Here is a 22,140-nt window from a genome sequence, read left to right as displayed (position 1 = left end):
GGGAATCGTTCAGTCATTTGGTCTGGGAGGTGTCATCCACAAGGTGAATGATTTACCTGGAGAGGGAAGATCTGGCCTGACCTGTGTGCCTGAAATCCAACAGAACCAGCTCGTTTTTGCTGCAGGTCAGGGCTCCAGACACTGCTCTGGCACAGCACTGCAGCAGGGATGTGCAGCTCTGGTATCTGATACACAGAGAGCAATTGCTCTGCTTAAACACCTGCAGTGAGAGCAAGATGGGTGACTTTTCCTTCTGAGCTCCCAGTTACCTTTGCACTAGTTAAGCTGGCCCCTCCTTAGGAAAAGGAAACAATTTGTTCCTGTTCCCTGCTCCCAGTGGAGCTTCATGTTGAGGAATGTAGGAATTTCTTTGCTAGGCAGAGAAGTGTGATTTTTCAAATTGATTTATTGACAGTGTTTGAAATGGGTGGTGTAAGCTTGGGAAGGGATCAGTCTGTGGCTTTGTGCTGCAAGCTGATGATATGCAGTCGAGGCAGGTCATAAAGCAACACCAGCAAGCCAGAGTGGAGACCCAGGCTGGGCTGGGATGCACCAGCCTGGCTCTGCAGTGTGCTAATGGAAGGGGAGCCTTCTGCCTTTCCTATTTTTTAAGTAGCTACCCTATTATTTAGAAAGAGCTATAATAGTTTATTTCTTTAAGTCATTTAAGATAGATTTTTATGAGGCATCTGTAAGGGAAAAGGTTCCAGGGCTTCAGTGCTGTTCTACTCTGGTGTGGAGAGAAGCCACCAAATCCTGAGAAATTGCCATTGCTCAGGGGCAGCCACTGCTGGTGGTGTGAGGGCCAGAATGGACAGAGCAGTGGGGGCTTGCCTTAAATCCCTCATCTGAACCAAATGCTGCCAGACAAGGAGCACTTAGGGATGGATATTGCTGGTATGACTGGAAACTGTTCTGAGAAACGTTGCCAGTGGTATCCTGTCTGCAAAGTGCTGCTTTCTTGATGGAGTTGCATTTTTAATCTGTTTCATCAGGAGAGCTGGAAAGTAAAACCACCTTCTGACTTGCAACTAATTGTAGAAACTTTTGCATTGGAAATATCTATCAGATCAAGTAAAAAAAGTAGTTATTAATTACTGTATTTTGAAAATATTACGTGGCTTGAATGCTGAAATCACTTGCACCATGAAACAGCACAAAATTCCTAGTTTTTAAATTACACACTTAGCAGAAGCCAAGGATGGCATAAGGGCAGAGGTCACATCTCAGCAGCAATGGAATAAAAACCCTGTGGCTGAAGCAGTAAAGTGAAGCCTGGAGGGAATGTTTCCATGGTGGGGTGGTAAGACACAAACTGGAAGGGTGAAATGGCCATGATGTGTACAGGCTGTGCAGGTCTGAGCACGGGGGTTGGGGTGGGTCAGGGGCTGGCACAGGCTCCCCCAGAGCCTGGTTCCCATCAGGGTTTGCTGTGGAGCAGCACTGGCTGTGTGGCTCCCAGCCAGCTCAGCTGGATGAAGAGGTGCTAAAACTGGTCACAGTCCAGCCTGTTCTAGTGGTAGAAAACGATGATTTGGAAAAAATGTTTAAAAATACAGTTGGTTTCCAGGCACAGGAGTCTGCTGCAGCAGCTGAGAAGGAAAGCTGTGAGCTGTAATTAGAAAGGAGCCTGATGGATTTGGCCGATTTTGAGGATGCATTGAAAAATTTGTGGAGTGCTCTGAGTGAGGAGGCTTCAATCTTCTTAGAGTCATTTTTCTTTATAGAGAGCCCTCTTCCTGCTCTAGCAGTATTTCTGGAGGCATGTTTTCTTTGGGGCATACATAGGGTTGTTAAGTCCAAACCGGAGGTATCCATTTGGAGAAGCTGTGCTCTGGGTTGTTAAATAAGCCCTGCAGGGAAACTGAGCTTTTTTTCCCTAAAACTTGTGTGTTATTTAATATGATCTCTGCCACTGCTGATTTGTAATCTGTGCTTTCACCCTGAAGTGCATGTGGTTGTGTTCAGATATTTCCTTTAAATCAATCACTTTCACCATTTTCCAAAACACTTCTTGAGTTTATTGCTTTTAGTAAAGTGTTTGGACTGTCATTATTTATTACTGGCAAAGTGCTGACAATGTGCTCTTCCCAAATGAGTCTTTATGTGGAATATTTGTTTAGCAGGTTTGCAGGGAGGTGTGGATGTCCCTGGGGCTGGGCTGTGCCTGCAGCACTGCAGGGTGTGCCTGGGCAGCCCCACCATCCCCAGCCCCTCTGAGAGGGGTTTGCAACTGGCCTGGGAGCCTGAGCTGTGTTGTGCTGATTAATTTGACAGAATTTAAATCCTAACCCAGGAAGCTTACACCGTGTGTAATTTATCTTTCTGGAGTATTTCTGCTGTTTGGCAATTTTTTCCTACTGCTTCATTATCTGAAAAGTCCTGACTCTGGGGAGCAGCTGGTGAAGGATGTGGAGGCAGGGGCTGCTCAGCTGGGACAGCCACTGCAGCAGCACTTGGTGCTTGCACTGCAGCCCCTCAGCTCCTGGTGCAGCCCCTGCCTGGAAGGCTTTCATGGGCTGCAGCTCACACTGCCAAGCAGTCTAAATTCAACTTGTTGGGGTTTTTTCTGCTGTTTGGCAGCTGCTCTGTCCTAGTTACTGAGGTCCTCTGATCTGAATTGATCCCCACACAGAGGGAGCTGCAGGAGCTCCATTCTGCATCAGGCCCTACATTTTGGGTTGTGCTGTGCAGCAGGTGCCGTGGCCTCGTGAGCATCACCGGGGCTGTGAGAGGGCACAGCATCCATCCTGCCATGGTGCAGGGGCTGGCAGAGACACCCACTGGGCTCAGAGTGTGCAGTGTGTGCTGCCTCCTCCCTCCCTGCAGCTGGGAAAGTTAAATGAGCAGATCTGGATGTGGAAAGAATCGCTCACTCTCTTTCATTCTCTCCTGCCATTGGGCTTTTATAAAATCTGACTCTGGCACCCCCAGTTCTCATTGACTCTTAGGAAACAGGATATTTTAGTAGCTTGGAATGAGATGAAATGCTTGAAAAGCCCATATGTTGCTTGTTTTAGGGAAAGGGTCAGGAAGGTTTTAAAAAGTATTTAAATATTTGGTTTACACGATTAGAATAGATTGTCTGGAATGAAGTCCATTACCCGAGGTGATTCTTGCCTCCCAGCTGAGGTTTTCATTGCAGTTCTTTGGAGTATGAGGTAGGTGTTCTGGCATCTCAGTGCCCCAGCACAGTCTAAGTTAGGGGCTGTGAGGAAATGCTGTAGCTGGGATCTGGCCCCTGCTGGACCCACAGTTACCTGGGAGATGCCTCCTGGCAGAGGGGTGATTGCCAGTTCACAGAACCCCAGCAACTTCTTTCTTAGAAATGAGCCTTTTCCAGTCTCCATAAGCAAAGCTTTCATGTTGGATTACATTTCTTGAGAGCTTCAGCCTGATACTAACTAATTTTTGGTGTGTTTTCAGCTTCCTACAGCTTGAAATTTAATTGTTCTGTTCTCAATTTTTCCTGAGGAATGATCTTTGCATGATCATTGTTTATGGAAAGTAAGAGTTGGTTTGTTGGTTTTTTTTTAAAGGTATTCCCATGAGACTGCAGGTTTTGCAGCACTGTTCTGAAGGTTGTGAAAAAATCAAACTTTGCTGCCTGACAGTTGAGATGCTGCTCTGGCTGTCACACTTGTGTCACTCCAGTGTGTCACTGTTGGGTCCAAAGCCCAGCTTACCACTGGGCTTTTGCTGTGCATTGTTGATATTTTTATATGAATTATGAAGCATCCTTTGATATCTGGCACTTCCCCTTGTGATCCTCTGTTCCTTTTTATGAGTAATTGCCCCCTCACTTCAAAAGCAGTTCATCACCTTCCTGCAGACAGCTCTTAATAACAGGTTTGGAACTGTTGGGCATTCCTGGGCCTGTTTTATGTGAGTTTCTCTCCAGAAATGTTCAAAAAGTGGCCATAACGTGCACAGACCTCAAATCCCCTTTGCCTGCACGTGGAGGATCTCCTTATCACTTGCTGACTTATTCTATGGATTTGCTGAATAAAAGAGGAACTGAAGTGAAGAGAGTGATTAAACTTCCTCTGAATTGTCTTGAAATTATTGTATGCCTGGGGAAAAATATGTTAGGTATTGTAGCAGTGCTGGAGCAGTGTGGGTTTGTCTCCAGCTGTGGGGGGAAAGGCTGGAGCCTGGGCCTGGCCTTGCCTGGACTGGCCAGACTGAGGCCAGACTGCCTCTGTACTCATCTTTGGGCAGGGGAAAACTGGTGACAGCTCAAAAGGGAGAGAATTGCCACGGGGATAGACTTTGTGAGTTGCCATTCCTTAACATCAGAGATGCACTGAGGTGCTAATAATTACTGTTAATATCTTCCAGTGGAAACTTTCTGAGTAAAGGAGTGCTGGTTGAGGCAGCATTTAACGGCCCTGCTGGCATGATCAGAATGCAAATAAGTGTTATTAGCCTAATGATTTTGCTGTCACCACGGTGTGCAGCAGCAGTGTTGTGAATATGTCATGCAGTACCCGTGAATTTGGAAAGTGTGTCAAAACACAACTTCAATTAGTTTGCTCTAATTATGACTCTAGAGAGTTCACAAGTATATCACTCCTCATTAAAAGAGATTTTCTTATCTGGATTAATACAGCACATAAAGGGCTGTTGGAGCAATGGGAGGCAGGGCTGTGCACGGGGAGGATGCCCATGGGGTGCTGCAGGTACAGCAGCTCTGGAGCTGCTCTGGCTCCAGCCCCATCCCAGGAGCTCCTGGTGCAGGGCTCAGAAACCTCCCAAGTGGCTGTGCCAGGTCAGCTGTGGGCAGGAAGAGCCTGGTAGATGGTTCTGAACAGGCTCTTCAATTAAAAATAACCAAACCAACAGCAAACCCCAGACCAAAAAAGCCCTGGAAGGAACCACACTTGATACTGAAATAGAGATGTGGCCCGAAAGCTTTGCTGTGGTAGAGGTCAAGGAGCACAAGCAGTCAGAAGAGCAAGCTGTGCCAGCCTGGCCTCTGCAGAGAAGACCTTGGGGGTGCTGGGTGTCTGTCCCCTTTCCCAGGACATTTGTAGTGCATTTTTCCTGCTGCCTGGTCACATTGCCTGAGCGTGTTCCAGCTCTGCAGAGCAGGAGGAGATTGCTGTGCTCACAGGTGAGCAGTTGGGTAAGGGTTAAAGTAGTAATTGTTTAAATCTTTTAGGCTTTCCTCCCAGTTCTGTGATAATTTGATGAAGAACTTCACCCTAATTAAATATTCAAATTAGGAATAAGTGTCAATATGGCTTCCTGGTGCCTGGAATGATGATTAATTGTATTCAAAACTCTAGTGGCCGCTGTAATCTAAACCAAACCGTTGTTCTTGATTATTTGTGCAACACATTTACCATGTTTTTGTTTTAAAATTTAAACTAGTAATTGATTTGCCATATGCCACAGAACTGCACATACTTTCACGATATGTGTTTAGGAACTTGGGGACTTTGTAATTGGGATTTTCTTGCTTTTCAATGGCAGTCTCTTTTTTTTTGTCTTTTACAATGCAAAATGATTTGGCTCTCACAACACATGAGGAAAATGCATTATGCAGTCAAGTTTGTAGGTATAAGCTATATTGATCCTGGCCAAAGTTTACATTAATTTAAAATAAATTAGGCTTTGTTTCCCATTCCTCCCTACAATGTCATCTTTTATAAAAAGAAAGAGGGGAGGGGAGAGCTGATTTCCATGCAGCAGTCACTACCCTGTCTTGTGCAGCTAATGTTCTTCTTGGAGACATCTCTCTGGCTGTCTGCAGCAGCTGGAGTGATGGAATGCCCAGTTGTCCTACGTCAGAACAATTTCTGCTGAGAAGAAACCAGTCCCCCGTAGAGGGCAGAGAAATTCACTCTTTCTACTGGCTGCATTTGGTGGCTTGGAAAATATTTTTGAATACTTTTATTAAAAGTCAAATGAGAAGCATGTCATGCCCACAGGCAGTGGTCTCCTGTTTTAAAGTGTGTTCATAACAAACATGCCTCTGCTCCAGAGGCTCTCATGTGGATTGTGTTTCAAACAGCAAACTGATAGCCAAATTCAAATATATTTTCACACCATCTTTTTTTGGTTAAAAATAGCTTTGGAAAGCAAAAGCAAACTCAGACTGATGTTTGCTTTTTCTTATTTTATCTGTTCACCATCATCTGCATCAAGGGCTAAAAATACCGTGTTCTTCCCAAAACGTGTCCTGTTTTTGAAGGCAGATAACTTCCAGATGATTCATGTGGTAGCTCAGACCTGCTGAGGACAGGGTTTGATGCCCTGCTGGGGAGTGCCAGGGCCCTGACTCACAGCCAGGGTGACACAGAGGTGGCACAGGACACAGAGGCTGCCTGGTTCTGCTGGCAGGAGGGAATGCCAGGTTCAGGAGCTCTCACTCAGGTGAGGTGGGAGCTGCTCCCTCTGCCTCGTGCTGCACTGAGCCCCTCTGTGCAGAGCAAACATCTTTTTTCACATGTGGCAATGCAGTGCAGAAGATTAATGATAACATTTTATTAAAATTCACACTGAGTGGGGATCTGCATTAGAAATAGAGATGTGAATTAAAGGGGCAGAGCTGTGCTGGCTGTTCCTGGTGCTGGAGGTGTGGAGCTGCTGTGCAGGGCTCACCTGGGGGTGACCCTGCTGAGGGTCAGTGCCACTGCTGCAGTCCTTGGCTGGTGGAGCCCAGGGCACTGGGTGTGGACACTTTGGGAAGCAACATTAAAATTGGTGTTTGCTGCTTAACCTGACTGGAGTTGTGCTGGAGTGAGCTGGCAGGAGCAGCATCCTGTGCTCTGTGCTGACATCTGCCATTTGCTCCCTTTCCTCAGGCACATCTCGCTGACACTGCCAGCCAGCTTTCGGGGCAAGGGCCACAGCAGCCGCCTGGACTTGGAGCACCAGCACTCCAACCTGTATGCCATCTCAGGTGAGCTGTCCCTGCCTGCTCTGTGCTGCCATCTCAGGTGAGCTGTCCCCTCAGGTGAGCTGCCATCCCTGCTCTGTGCTGCACCCACTGCTGCTGGGACACAGCAACTTTGCCTGGAGGGGTTTTTTGGTAGTACACCCAAACAAATATTGTCACAGGCATGGTAGAACCACACTTAGCACAAGTTTCACGCTGTTATGTTGTTTTTGCAAGAGGAGAAAGATACTGCATTTAAACCTGACTCTGTCAAAGCCTGATGAAAGTCTAGTCCCTTCATCTGGCTGAAGGAGATTTTAGGACAGTTTGGAAACCCAGCAGTGGGTTCAGTGGGCTGTGCAGTTGAAACTGCTTGTGTGTAATCAGGGAAGAGATGATGGCAAAAATGTACCACTCACAGGTTTGTTCTGTTAGTACTGAGTGACATTTGTAACATGGGAATATGGCATTAATTCATGTACTATAATCAAAGGGTTATTTAAAAGGTAATCTCTGCCTCGAACTGGAGCTCCAGGTTCCCAAAGAGATAAAATGTAGTAATTGCATGATCCTTGTCAGTCCTCGTTTTACTTGTTACTATCCAGCCCTGATGGATTTGGAAATGTAGGGGAAGGTGTATTCCTGTGTTGGGATGAGACAGTTCTGCATGGGGGTGGGTGGGAAGCTGTTTTCTCTCCTGGGGAAGCACCAAGTGCAGAGCTCTGTGTACTGTCAGTGGCACTGCCCTTGCTGCAGGGTGTGCTGGCCTCTGCTGTGGTTCCTGCTTTACCTGAGGCTGAGCACTTCCCCAGATCCTTACAGGCAAGGCACAAAACAAGGCCTTGTGGAACAGGACAGGGCATTAGTCCTTCGTGTTTGCTTGAGCACATTTCAAGCAAATAACTCTTGATTTTTCCTCCCATTGCATATTCTCCTCAGAAAGGCTGTTATGAGCTGTGTGTGCTGTAATGGCTATTGCAGCTGGGAGCTCTTCCCAAAGCCAGGCTCTTGTCATCCAACACATGCTGTGCACTCACAGGTTCTGTGTGCACTGACAGGGTGTGTGTGCACTGACAGGTTCTGTGTGCACTGACAGGTTCTGTGTGCTCTGACAGGTTCTGTGTGCACTGACAGGTTCTGTGTGCTCTGACAGGGTGTGTGTGCACTGACAGGGTGTGTGTGCACTGACAGGTTCTGTGTGCACTGACATGTTCTGTGTGCTCTGACAGGGTGTGTGTGCACTGACAGATTCTGTGTGCTCTGACAGGTTCTGTGTGCACTGACAGGGTGTGTGTGCTCTGACAGGGTGTGTGTGCACTGACAGGTTGACAGGGTGTGTGTGCTCTGACAGGTTCTGTGTGCACTGACAGGTTCTGTGTGCTCTGACAGGTTCTGTGTGCACTGACAGGGTGTGTGTGCACTGACAGGTTCTGTGTGCTCTGACAGGTTCTGTGTGCTCTGACACTGTGTGCACTGACAGGGTGTGTGTGCACTGACACGGTGTGTGTGCTCTGACAGGGTGTGTGTGCACTGACAGGGTGTGTGTGCTCTGACAGGTTCTGTGTGCACTGACAGGGTGTGTGTGCAGTGACAGGGTGTGTGTGCTCTGACAGGGTGTGTGTGCTCTGACAGGGTGTGTGTGCTCTGACAGGTTCTGTGTGCACTGACAGGGTGTGTGTGCACTGACAGGGTGTGTGTGCTCTGACAGGTTCTGTGTGCTCTGACAGGTTCTGTGTGCACTGACAGGTTCTGTGTGCACTGACAGGGTGTGTGTGCTCTGACAGGATGTGTGTTCTCTGACAGGGTGTGTGTGCACTGACATGTTCTGTGTGCACTGACATGTTCTGTGTGCACTGACATGTTCTATGTGCTCTGACAGGTTCTGTGTGCACTGACAGGGCGTGTGTGCACTGACAGGGTGTGTGTGCACTGACAGGGTGTATGTGCACTGACAGGTTCTGTGTGCACTGACAGGTTCTGTGTGCTCTGACAGGGTGTGTGTGCTCTGACAGGTTCTGTGTGCACTGACAGGTTCTGTGTGCACTGACAGGGTGTGTGTGCACTGACAGGGTGTGTGTGCACTGACAGGTTCTGTGTGCACTGACAGGGTGTGTGTGCACTGACAGGGTGTGTGTGCTCTGACAGGTTCTGTGTGCACTGACAGGGTGTGTGTGCTCTGACAGGTTCTGTGTGCACTGACAGGGTGTGTGTGCTCTGACAGGTTCTGTGTGCACTGACAGGGTGTGTGTGCACTGACAGGGCGTGTGTGCTCTGACAGGTTCTGTGTGCACTGACATGTTCTGTGTGCTCTGACAGGGTGTGTGTGCACTGACAGGGTGTGTGTGCACTGACAGGGTGTGTGTGCACTGACAGGTTCTATGTGCACTGACAGGGTCTGTGCACTGACAGTTCTGTGTGCTCTGACAGGGTGTGTGTGCACTGACAGGTTCTGTGTGCTCTGACAGGGTGTGTGTGCACTGACAGGTTCTATGTGCACTGACAGGGTCTGTGCACTGACAGTTCTGTGTGCACTGACAGGGTGTGTGTGCACTGACAGGGTGTGTGTGCACTGACAGGTTCTGTGTGCACTGACAGGGTGTGTGTGCACTGACAGGGTGTGTGTGCACTGACAGGTTCTGTGTGCTCTGACAGGGTGTGTGTGCACTGACAGGTTCTATGTGCACTGACAGGGTCTGTGTGCACTGACAGGGTGTGTGTGCACTGACAGGGTGTGTGTGCACTGACAGGGTCTGTGCACTGACAGTTCTGTGTGCTCTGACAGGGTGTGTGTGCACTGACAGTTCTGTGTGCTCTGACAGGGTGTGTGTGCACTGACAGGTTCTGTGTGCACTGACAGGGTGTGTGTGCACTGACAGGTTCTATGTGCACTGACAGGTTCTATGTGCACTGACAGGGTGTGTGTGCACTGACAGGTTCTGTGTGCACTGACAGGTTCTATGTGCACTGACAGGGTGTGTGTGCACTGACAGGTTCTATGTGCACTGACAGGGTGTGTGTGCACTGACAGGTTCTGTGTGCACTGACAGGGTGTGTGTGCACTGACAGGTTCTGTGTGCACTGACAGGGTGTGTGTGCATTGACAGGTTCTATGTGCACTGACAGGTTCTATGTGCACAGCCCCTGCCCACGGCTGCCCTGTCACAGCTGCAGAGGTGCTGCAGCTCTCTCTGTGTGCTCAGCCCTGGGGAGGTGCATTGGCCCCCAGACAGCTCTGGGATCATTCCTGAGTTTCCTGTTCTGTCAGGGTGTGCAGCCAGGCTGGGCTCTGCAGGACTGCTGCAGTGCCATGGCAGCAGCAGGTTTGGGAGCAGGCTGCCAGCCTGGGCTGCTGCCAGGGCAGGGCCAGGGGAGCTGGCCCAGCACACCAGGGACACCCTGGGGCTCCTCTCTCGGCCCCCAGGTCACAAGGGGGGTTCTTGGGGCTGCTAGGGAAACAAAAGCCATTGTGAGCACTCTCCTGGGGTTTCAGTGTGGCCTCAGTCTGCCTGGGAAGGGCGGGCAGGGATGGGGTAGGATGGAGAGCTGCAGCATGGTCTCCCTTTGCTCTCTGTAGACACCCAAGATTTTCTCAGTATTCAATGAAAGCAGCACTTCCAGCTGTGGTTCAGCATGTTTGTGGAAGACAAAGTGAATTTTGGCTGTCGATCCTGCTTTGTATCACAGATATGTTTTGGCAGAATAACTGTATCCTCACTGGAACTGCCCCTTACTCCTTGGTGTAATGCAGTTGTTGTTTGCACAAAACTGGAGTCAGGGAAAAAAAGGTCCTGAAAGCAGCAATTACAATTTTTAACCAGTCCTTTGTCATTGCCAGCCTTGGCCATGACACACTGGGGGAGCAAAGTTCAGGAGGCTTCTCTTGGCAGGTGCTGTGAGTGAGCCCCTGGCAGGGTACAGGTAGGGAAGCAGTGCTCAGAGCCTGTCACAGCTGTGGCACATCATGGCACATTATCCTTGTCCCACCCTGTGCCAGGCATCCAGACCTGAAGCCAGAATGAGTTCTGAGCTGGTGCAGAAGGTCTGTGGGTGCTGCTGGGAGCAGGATGCTGAGGAGCTGACAGGTTTAATGTGCATGCTGGGGCAGGCAGCTGCTGCAAGAAGAATGCCTCGCTCCAGACAGACCTGTTGACAGACACAGCTCAGTATTTCACAGCACAGGCTTTCCTCATGGCCTTCAGTTTAATTAAGATGTTGTTGTGACTACATACTGCCTTCATTTCAGACTTGAGCATCTTCTGCCAGCATATTGCTTTGGCTTATCAGAGGCACAAGCACAGTGAGGGAGAGGCAGCCCTCACAGGCAGGCACAGATAATAACATACAGGGAAAATTCCTCAATGAAGTGAAAAATTATTTATAATAATGGTACTCAAATAGAAGGGAAATAAGTCACTCTAAGGGTATATAAATTTTTATGATAGTGTATAAACAGCCATAGCCTGCCTTGTCTCCCATCTATTGCTGCAGAGAATGAGGGCAACATCTAGCATAAAGAAAAATACAATAAGAAAATGAAGAAATGAATGGAAAGAGCTGGAGGATTGATCACCCAGTGTATTTGTATATCCTGATGTAAAAGGTGCTGCTGACAGGTGGCCAGGTTTCTTCTGTATAAAAGCATGTGTGTGCTGTCAGGGCAGTGTGAGCAGCCTTGTTTCGATTGATGAATTGCCTGCTTCCTTGATTAAACCTTCCATCACTTACAAAACAAAAAGCCTGTGTTTCGATGGCAGAGTGGGACATGTCAAAAAAATCTGTCTGCTTTACCTTTGTGCAGATGTTGGGCACAGACTGTAACATGTATTATTAAAATGAATGTGGCATTTACTGTGCATTATTTCTTTCCTGGGAGAAGGGACCTGTAAATTATATGCTAATAATAAGCTTTAACCCTTTCAGGAACCAAGACATGTCAGGGTGTAAATATTCTGCAGGCCTCCCTTAATTGTATGGGCTCTAACACCACTGCAGCACTCTGAAGTTACTAAGCAGCCCTTGATGCCAAAGATCTGTGCATTCTGCTGAACAGGGCTGTCTTTTTTTCTCCCTGAAATTTCCCTGTAGCCATCTTCAGTGTTGCATTACAGATAAATGTGTTTTGGGGCAGCAGCAGACTAGTTTGTGTAATTTGACTCCAGGACAATCTCATCCCCTCTCTTGGCCTGTTCTCAGACTAGGATAGAAATTGTGCTGCATGGAGTCTGTCAGTCTGTACAGCTCCATCAGGATGTGTGCACAAAGCAATCAAAGCCTCTTTTCACCAGTTTCGTGTGGGAAACAATTGTATCAACTTCCAGATCCACTGGCAGTGTATAGCCAAAAACCCAACTTCAGTCATATTAACCTTTCCAAGGATATTTATTCTGGCAGAAATTTGGAGATATCAAGATGATCAGTTACCCTTGGGTAGGACCGAGGTTCATGTTTTGAACACTTGAATATGGAAACAGTGCTGGGAAAGCAGTAGAACAAAAGCAGAACATGCTTTGATACGTTTGTTTGTAGCATTTTCAAGTAACACTTGCCAGCTGTCAGCCCCAAAGAGTCAAAACATTTGTATCTTAAAAAATTAATGATGTTAGCTGGACATACTAACATGTCATCCATAAGTTTGGGCATCCATCCTTGTGTTAATCCATAGAAATAAAGCAGGATCCAGAAGTGCAGCGTCTCTCACCACTCAGAGCAGGCTCAGCTCAGTTCAAGACCTTGCTGATCTGCAGGTGAAGGTTTTCATGCTCTTTAAGAGGAGAAAAGCCATGTCCTCTGGGTTGGAGTTCAGATATCAGATCCCAAAAAACCTAACACACTTTATGTTCTGGTGAAGCAGCGTCCATGCTGTGACCAAGGCTGCAGCCCCTGCTTTGTTTGGCTGAGGAGCAGTGGGTTTTCCAGCAGCCATTTGGTGCTGAAATGCCTTTGCATGTGTGTCTTACCTTACAGGTTCTGTTCTGTGGTCGTTGAACACTTTAACTGACACATATCAAGTTCCTTGAGTGAGGTGTTTGTGTCAGGAGCTGGGCTGGCAGGGAAGAGAAGGGGAGTGGGGCAGCTGCCAGCGGTGCTGGCTGCAGGGAGGGTGCCAGGTGCCATGAGGAGGTTCCCTGGGCAGCTCTTACAGGTGCCAGTTCCACCACAGCTCTGCCTTGTTTATTTTGGAGTCACACACCAGTATTTATTACCTTAGGGAGGTAAATATTTACTTAAATGGGTATTTATTACCTTTATATATAAATAGGTTTTTTATGATATTTAAATATTTATTGCCCTCTTTAAGACACTTTCTGGGAAAAGTCAGAGCAAACTCTGGTCTGAGTTTGGAGAAGAAACTTAGTGAGCAGAGGCTCCAGTCCAAATTCCACCTGCTGAGTCACACAGGTGAGTGTTCCCAGCAGGAAGGGCAGGGCAGAGCTCAGGTGGGGAGGGGAGAGGGCAGGGGGACCCAGCCTGGTGCAGCCCAGCCAGGGTCAGGTGAGCCAGGGTCTGCCATGGCAGAGCTGAGCTCATCTGGGGTTTGTGTGCAGGACCAGGGGCTGTTCAGGGTCTGCCATGGCAGAGCTGAGCTGATCTGGGGTTTGTGTGCAGGACCAGGGGCTGTTCCTGCAGGCTCTGCCATGGCACAGGGTTGATCTGGGGTTTGTGTGCAGGACCAGGGGCTGTTCCTGCAGGCTCTGCCATGGCACAGGGTTGATCTGGGGTTTGTGTGCAGGACCAGGGGCTGTTCCTGCAGGCTCTGCCATGGCACAGGGTTGATCTGGGGTTTGTGTGCCAGAGCAGGGGCTGTTCCTGCAGGCTCTGCCATGGCACAGGGTTGATCTGGGGTTTGTGTGCAGGACCAGGGGCTGTTCCTGCAGGCTCTGCCATGGCACAGGGTTGATCTGGGGTTTGTGTGCAGGACCAGGGGCTGTTCCTGCAGGCTCTGCCATGGCACAGGGTTGATCTGGGGTTTGTGTGCCAGAGCAGGGGCTGTTCCTGCAGGCTCTGCCGTGGCAGGAGCTGATCTGGGGTTTGTGTGCAGGACCAGGGGCTGTTCCTGCAGGCTCTGCCGTGGCAGGAGCTGATCTGGGGTTTGTGTGCCAGAGCAGGGGCTGTTCCTGCAGACACTGCAGCGACATTTGGTGTTCTCTCCATGCAGGTTTCTAATCCAGCTCTCTGGAGGCAGCAGAGAGAGTGGAAACTGATGTTAATGGTCTGGAAAAACGTCAGAGCCAGTGGATTCCTGAGAAGGAAACCGAGTTGCTTTTCTGCAGGCTGGGTTCTGGGCAGAGGCAGGTTTAATCTGTATGGGCAGTGGTGTGAGAAGTGTTCCCTTCACACCCTGCTCCTGACACAGCACTTTGTTTCAGGAGGGGCTGGCTTGGAAATGCCTTGGGGTATCTACACCCCCTCCCCCCACTGCCATTTTTTTTCTTTTTTTCTTTGGTAGTGACAAAAGAAGTCTATTTCAGAGGTCGTCTAGATTGAAATTTTATTATATTTTAGTGTCCATATGTCGACTTCCTTCTTGTTGCACAATACCAGGTTATGTTACATACCACTTCCTTAGTTTCCTTTTAAAAGACACAGTAGCTCTCTTCTGTATATAGGAGGACAGGTGTTTTCATCAGAGGTTAATAGTTTATTTTTACAAACTATTGTTTTGATTCATTATTTTTGTAGATAATTAAATTATGCACTTGTCACAGTGTGTTTACTAAAACAGGTAATTTGGAAAAAAAAAAAGGAGATTCTATTTTCTGGATCAGTGCACAAGGATTGCTTTTATCTTCATCTTGTAGCACAGTTCCTGGTGGTTCTGCAATAGTCTCTAATGTTCAAGGGTTTTGAGACTCCCAGTCTTGGAAGGGAAGGTCCTGTGCTGCATCTTACTGTCGGTCCCCATCCCTTCAATCTTCTACTCTTGGTAAGAGTAGAAGTGGAACTAAATATATATTTTGTGACACTGAATTTTAATAAGGATGGTCCAAAAGCCAGACAAGTTGTGACACAAGCTTTATTCTGCATTGAAACCTCTTTCAAGCAGCTGAGATTAAAGTCAGCCTGTTCTTTACCCTATTGCAATTTCCAGTCTTTGGACTAAGAGACCTGGATAATCCTCCAGCTATGAAAGGCTCTATTAATATCCTGCAGTTCAGGGAGGCTGGAGTCTCATGTAAAATGCTGTAGCTGCATATTTCAGAAAGGGAGGTGTGTTACTTAATACTATACTTAATGAGATTCAAAAAGTGTATTTCCTATTAAATTATCCCATCCAGGGTGTGCAGACCCTTGGAGTGTTGTGTCAGCGTGCCCCTGGGCTACCCAGGCTGTGCTGGGCAGTGACCCCAAACAGGGTGATGGAGCCACGAGCTCTCCCACAGGTGACATTTTTCATTCAGACAGTGCTTGTTGTTTTCCTCTCCTGGTGTTGTGTGCAGGTGGGGGAGGTGGAGGCCTGGCTGGTACTGCCCTGCCCTTGCTGTGTCCCCTCCTGCTCCTGGGCTTCACCCCTGTGCCTCAGCTCCCACATCCCCTTCCAGGGAGGCTGCTGGGTCTCTGCTGAGAGGATTACCTGGCTGGGACCCTGGGGCCATGAATTATGTATGAGCAGTGTAGGGCACAGCCTGGTGGCACATCCAGGGCTTGTGCAGGGAAGGGAGATCCCTTTGAGGTGATCCCAGGACAGGGGTGTCCCCACCCCACAGCAGGGAAGGGAGATCCCTTTGAGGTGATCCCAGGACAGGGGTGTCCCCACCCCACAGCAGGGAAGGGAGATCCCTTTGAGGTGATCCCAGGACAGGGGTGTCCCCACCCCACAGCAGCAGTGGTGATGCAGGGAAGGGTGATCCCTTTGATGTGATGTGGATTCTGGGACAGGGGTGTCCCCACCCCACAGCAGCAGTGGTGATGCAGGAGGATGAGGATGAGCTTGTGGGACCAGTGCCATTCCCATGGAGCACAACCTTGGGGTGGCCTGCACTGTGTTTGTTTTGCTTTGCCAAGTTCCAGAGTTTAATTTTTTTAAAATAGGGAGCTGCTCAGAGGTTTGGATATTTAAACAGTTATTAACCGAATGACAATTAACAGATTGCAGAGACAGATTTTCTTTTCAAAACCTCCAAAATTGAGTACAGTTTGCAAAACTATCACAGCATAGTAATGACAATGAATTTTGATTTCCCGGAACTGATATTAGAATCCTTATTAAACTATGTGCATCTGCTTTTAATTTACTCCAAATAATTGGAAAATGCAATGAAGCTTTCCAATTAAAGCTTGGCTTTATGCTGTTTAATAATACCCCCCATAATATTATAGCTTATGAAGTGACAGGTGAGTTGGTCTATGAATAAAACATAAAGGCAGCAAATAAGGGACAGAAAACCAGAGACAGTTGTTGGGGATTTTAAATGCTGGATGTAATTTGCATATATTAATCTCTTCTTTTCAGCCTTATCAGGCGTTCCTCAGTATTTGAAGTTAAAATAGCATTGACAGGCGGGAGTACGCTTAGTTTTTTCAAGGATTTATTACTTGTATAATTTCTGATCTTTAATAAGCAGATATGACTGATCCTCATAGTTCTATAGAAATCAGTTAATTGTTCCAGATGGCGTGTACTGATTATGCAAAATTACTTTTCACACCATTTTTTTTTTTTGATGGAGTTTGGAGTAAAATTAAATTTTTATAGCCTTCTTATCATGCTGTTTTACAGTGGGTTTTGCACAGAAGTTGAATTTAATATACTATATTACATTGACCAGCAGAGTTATTCTAATGTAACATTCTGTGATTTGACAAAGAATAATAGAACACGTTGCTCATTGTGCATTTCTGTGCTGCTAATAAAAAGGAGTTGCAGTGCAGCAAACCAGGCTGTTATTTATGAAGAATGCTTAATTTGCACAGTTAAAAATTTGTTACAATGAGATGTTCGCTCTTTTGGATAGAAGGCTTGGGCAGAATAAATGTAACCAGTCTTGTTGCTGCAGATTGCATCGAGGCAAGCAGGAGTTTGTAAATGCCTGGTGTGGCTGGGTGGGATGGGCCTGGGAGGAGCAGCCGTGCAGGCAGCACGTTCCAGCTCCGAGCAGGAGATGTCACTGCTGTTTTCCCTGATTATCACCATCCAGATATCTCAATGGCATCCCTTCATAATTGAAAACATTTGTAAAGGTTGTTTGGCTTCATTTATCTAATGAAAAGCTGTTTATAGAAAATAAAGCACACATAAAACCCTCTTGTTAATAAGTTTGCTGCAGTTAGTTTTGGCAGTGGCTGGGTTCTTTGGGAGGTGTCCCATGGCCTGGCTGTGCTGCAGCAGTGCCCAGGTGGGTGGGTGCCTGTTCCTGGGTGTGCTGCAGGTTTGCCATGGGCACTGCTGCAGGTTTGTCCAAAAGTCCTGTCAGGCCCTGGGTAATTTTGGCAGGTCCCATCCCTGGCTGGGCCACAGGCAGTGCAGAGCAAGGGTCCTGCTTGGCCTGGGATCCATCCTGGGGGCTGCACTGCCACCCTCCCCAACCTCTGCCCCAAGCCCAAGGCACCTTACTGGTCCTTGAAAAGCAGGACAGCAAATGTTTAAAAAATGGCCTTGTGATTAAGTGGGGGCACCATAAATGGACTGTTATGAAGAGTGCATATTTTTAACTCAACAGAAAAAAAGACAAGTAATTAACTCAGCCATTAAAAAGCTCAGAATTTCTCCTGTCTCCTCTTGAGCTAGAAAATGGTTTTGTGTATTCTTTTATATGTACATATAGATACGAATATATAATATATATGGAGACAACTAATGGCATAAATCAGAATTATTAGAAAATATTTGTTCTAATGAAGTAATAATTTGGTGGTAACGTATTTAATCAGTGTAGCTTAAGGCTAAATTAAGTGGACAGACTTTATATGGATTCTCTAATTTTAATCTTCAAAATGCTATCTAATGTCTCATTAAGACTTTCATATAATGTATCTTAAGTACAGTCATTAAATATAGTTTAGGGAGATGTATGTTCAGATATTGCTTAAAGATGTTTTAATAGGCCCATTTACTCTGATGATATTAATGAGCTCTTAACACATATTAAGAGTCTAAAACTAGTGGCGTCTCCTTGCAGCAAGCAAACTAGCCTAGGAATTGGGGAGAAATTGTGTTCCAGTGTTCTGGGGACTCTGCAGGGCCTGGCTGCATCCCTTTGGCTGTGTCAGCACAGGTGGTGTCCCTGCTGCTGGCAGTGTCCCCACCCTGGTGTGCCTCGGGGCATGGGGGCTTCAGCTTTGCATGGGTGGCTTTTCAGGGGTGGATTTGCATGGGTGGCTTTGCAGGGGTGCTTTACATGGGTGGCTTTGCAGGGGTGCTTTGCATGAGTGGCTTTGCAGGGGTGCTTTACATGGGTGGCTTTGCAGGGGTGGCTTTGCATGGGTGGATTTGCAGGGGTGCTTTGTAGGGATGGCTTTGCATGGATGGATTTGCAGGGGTGGCTTTGCAGGGGTGCTTTGTAGGGATGGCTTTGCAGGGGTGCTTTGTAGGGATGGCTTTGCAGGGGTGGTTTTGCAGGGGTGGTTTTGCCTGGGTGCTTTGCAGGGCTGGCTTTGCATGGGTGGCTGCTGCACCATCCCCTCCACGCTGCAGAGCTGTGCCTTGGGAACTGGCCAGCCTGTCTCAGGGTCTGTGACACGTTGTGCATATTTGGCTGCATGTCTGTTAAAATAAACAAATCAGATGAGTTAAGGGAGGAGCCAAATACGGGCCTGTGTTTAGATAAATTCTGCTTTTTGATCATCTAAAGTGAAGATGCAAGAGTTGTAATTAGTATAATAAAAACTGCTCATTCTCTCTTGTCACTTCAATTCCAACTCAGAAAGTTATTGCAAAGAAAATTCTCTGGTTTCATCACTCAGCTTTTCTTAACAAATCCTTCTGAGTTCAGAGACTTTTATAATTACTAAATTGGTTTGTTAGAGGGAGATAATAGCAAATTTCTTCTTTTCATAATTGGACATTTCTTCCCTGTAGGCTAATGCAGGCGCAGCACTCACATACACAATGAGCTGTGCTTTTGAAAAACCATAACTGGCTAATAAGTGCTGTGGTGTCATCAGAGAGTAATGGTGTGCTGATTAGCATAATTAATGACAAATGGTGCTGCAGAGTGGGTGGATTGGTTTAGCAGATGATGAATGCGCTGCGCCAAGGCCGATGGGCTGGCAGTGCTGCCACTGCAGCTGCACTGCTGCCACCAGCCCAGGGCTCCTGTGCCACCACTGCCACCATTGCCACCAGCCCAGGGCTTGTGGCACCAGCTCTGGGTGCTCTGGACCTGGCTGGGTGGCACAGGGCAGTGGCACAGGCTGGTGGCACAGGGGTCCCTGTTGGAGCTGCTGGCCCGTTCCCACTGTGCTGGGGAAGCTCTGGGTGCTCTGGCACAGGCTGGTGGCACAGGGAAGTGGCACAGGGCAGTGGCACAGGGGTCCCTGTTGGAGCTGTGGCCTGTCCCCACCATGCTGGGTCACAGAGCTCTGCAGTGCCAGCAGCAGAGGAAAGGAGCCAGGGGCTGCTGTGGCCACGAGCAAACCTCACCCTCTGAGGGCTGAGGGCCACGCCAGGCACTGGCCCTGCTGCAGGATGGTCACATTAATCTGTGATTTGATTAATCAGGGCTAATTTACATTCACAAATGAGACTGATAAAAATGGAGTTACCTTTTCACCTTTAGGGAGGAGGAGGGATTATTTATAGGTTGTCTCTTTTTTAAGTGATAAGCAACTCTTTTACCAATAAGGATGAAAATACTTAATTTGCATTAGCAAAAGAAGCTAATTATTATATAGTTAATTAGCATCTGGAAGTGAGGATTATCTTAATTACAAAGCAGAGTTTCCTTAATAGCTACAAAACTGTAAGTTTGATGTGTGTGGAGATTGGTGACTATTATTATGTAATTACTGATCATATTAATGGTGCAGTGTATTTAGATATCATTTGCATATGCAAATGAAATTTACCTGATAGAAATATGTGGCTCCAGTAATGATTTTGAGCACTTAAAAAATGAAATCCCATTAGAAGATGTGGATCCTGCGTGGCACAGTGCATCTCCTCCTGCAGAGGAGCTGCTGGCTGGGCAGGGCTGTGGCTCTGTGCCTGGCTGGTGGCAGGAGGAGGGCACCTGCCCTGTGCCATCCTCTCCAGCACTGAAGGCCTTGGCTTTGGGTCTGTGTGGGGGCTCCTCTGGCTGGGTGAATGCTCCATGGGATGGTGGGAGCACGTTCTGTGCCTCAGGGAGCTCCAGGGCAGAAGATGGGTATACCCCCATCCTTCCTAGCCATGCTCATGAGGAGTTTCTTCCCTTAACATCTTATAGAATGGAGAGCTCGGTGTTGTCAGGGCAGCTGCTCTAGCTTCTTTCTCCTGCTTTTATTGGAAACACAGAGCTGCAGTGTGTTAAAAATAACTTGAGTCCCTTAAACTAAAACATGTTCAGGGAGGGCCGTGTACCATTGTCCCCCTTGCAGTGCTGTGGGACAGATGTTGGTCACTCAGGGCACAGCTGCAGGGTGCAGCAGGATCACAGTGTCACTGCAGGTGTGAGCATCTGCCCCTGGCCAGTGACCTGGCTGCTGTCCAGAGAGTCTGGGCAGCCTAGCCCTGGCACAGTGGAAACAAATCCCACCTCACACCATGGATGGCTCAAGCTAAGGAAAAAGCTTTAGGGGCCAGGCACTGAGACAATGTGCAGGGGTGGATTTAGTACCCCTGATCCTGCCCTGCAGCACTGGAAGCGTGTGGATGTTTCTCTCATCAAGCAGCAGGAATTCACAGCTGTGGGCCAGGGAACAGTGCAGCCATTGTGGGGCTGCTCAAGATGCTTTTTGCATCTCTGCTGCAGCAGCCTGCACTGCCTGGCCGGGCAGACAGACAGACAGGACATGTTTAATGGCTTCCAAGGAGCCTGTCATTACAGCAGGGCTGAAGGCAGTGGAAAAGCATCTGGCTTTCTCTTCAGCACACAGCCCTGAGCAGACACTGGAGGAGAACCTGCCTCTGCCTTTGTCTATGCCTTTGCCTTTGCCTTTCCTTCACCTCCCCGTCCCTGAGCCCTGTCCCAGCTCTGCCTCAGCCCCACACCAGTGCCCTGGTTTGTATCTGCTCTGCTCTAATTAATTAAGGGTTGTGGCTTGGAAACAGCACATGCTAAGGTGTGATCTTTGAAGTTTAGTGTGGTGCAGAGACTTCAAAGGGGACATTTTATTAAAAAATAATAAAATCAAGAGCTCCTAAACACTTGCAATTTGAAGAGCTTGTTTGAAGTCTCTCCATGTTCTCTGGTGCTGATGGAGTCACAGTGCTGAGGTGCTCCTTAGGCATCACCATGCAGTACTTAACCTTCACTTTATTTAAAAAAGAGAATAATCAAATCCAGGGGTACTTTTTCAAGTGTTTTCGTGGCTTGATCTTAGCAGTAAAGAACTAATTGTGCCATGTCATGAGCTATGCAGGAAACTGAGAAAATCAAGGCTGACAATCAAATTAGCAAAAATGAAAACTTAGTCCGGGTCTGGTTTTTTAATCAAAGTCATTTCAAGATGAACAGGAAAGCTGTAAACCTTTCCCAGAGCAGAGGTTCCCTCCCCAGCCAGGAGGCCCCTGCTCTCCCACTCACTGCAGCAGGCACTGGGTGGTTTGGTGCTGCTGCCTGGCCAGGATGCTTGGGCACAGGGCATAGCTGGGCATTGCCAGCTGGCTGTGCCCCACGACAGCCCTGGGGACACATGGAGTGCTCTGGGGCTCTCCCTTGGGCAGGCAGAGCTGAGCCCTGTGCCCCTGCCCACACCTCTGCACCTTGTATGCCACAAAGAAGCTGTGTGCCTGTTGGGGTTGGTATCTGCAGCTGGGGAGCACAGCTGGGGCAGCTGCAGGTTCCCTGTTGCAGCAGGCATGGCAGGAAGGGTTGCTTTTGGCTTTAGCCCTGAGGGTTTGCCATTGCTGATTTGGTGTGGCTCCATCTGGGCCTTGGTGCAGTGTAGCACAAAGCACACACACATTTGCTGTTCAGGTTACTGTTTAAATCTTGTGTACAGAAATACAGGAGGAGAAGGCTTAGCATCATGGAGCGCTGGTTTGGTTTGAAAAGCTCAAATCCTTCTCTGTTAGTGTTCAGGTCTGGGGAAAATGGGAACAGTTCTGCAGCATTAGAGAAAGCTTCTACAATCTAAGGTCATTTAAATTTTAAAGGTGGCAGCAGTACACTCAA

General features: G+C 47.9%; 1 protein-coding gene across 5 annotated transcripts in view; it reads left to right on the top strand.

The window, feature by feature from the left end:
* Positions 1–22,140, top strand: part of MVB12B (multivesicular body subunit 12B) — a 57,959-nt gene that overhangs the window by 21,319 nt on the left and 14,500 nt on the right. For all 5 annotated transcript variants that reach the window (XM_056505024.1, XM_056505022.1, XM_056505025.1 and 2 more), the window contains one exon: positions 6,813–6,910. In XM_056505024.1, coding sequence (XP_056360999.1) covers positions 6,813–6,910 — 98 coding nt within the window. The remainder of the gene's footprint in view (positions 1–6,812; positions 6,911–22,140) is intronic.

Source organism: Oenanthe melanoleuca, chromosome 17 (assembly GCF_029582105.1).
Source record: "Oenanthe melanoleuca isolate GR-GAL-2019-014 chromosome 17, OMel1.0, whole genome shotgun sequence".
Lineage (NCBI taxonomy): Eukaryota > Metazoa > Chordata > Aves > Passeriformes > Muscicapidae > Oenanthe > Oenanthe melanoleuca.
This window is presented reverse-complemented; position numbering and strand designations above follow the sequence as displayed.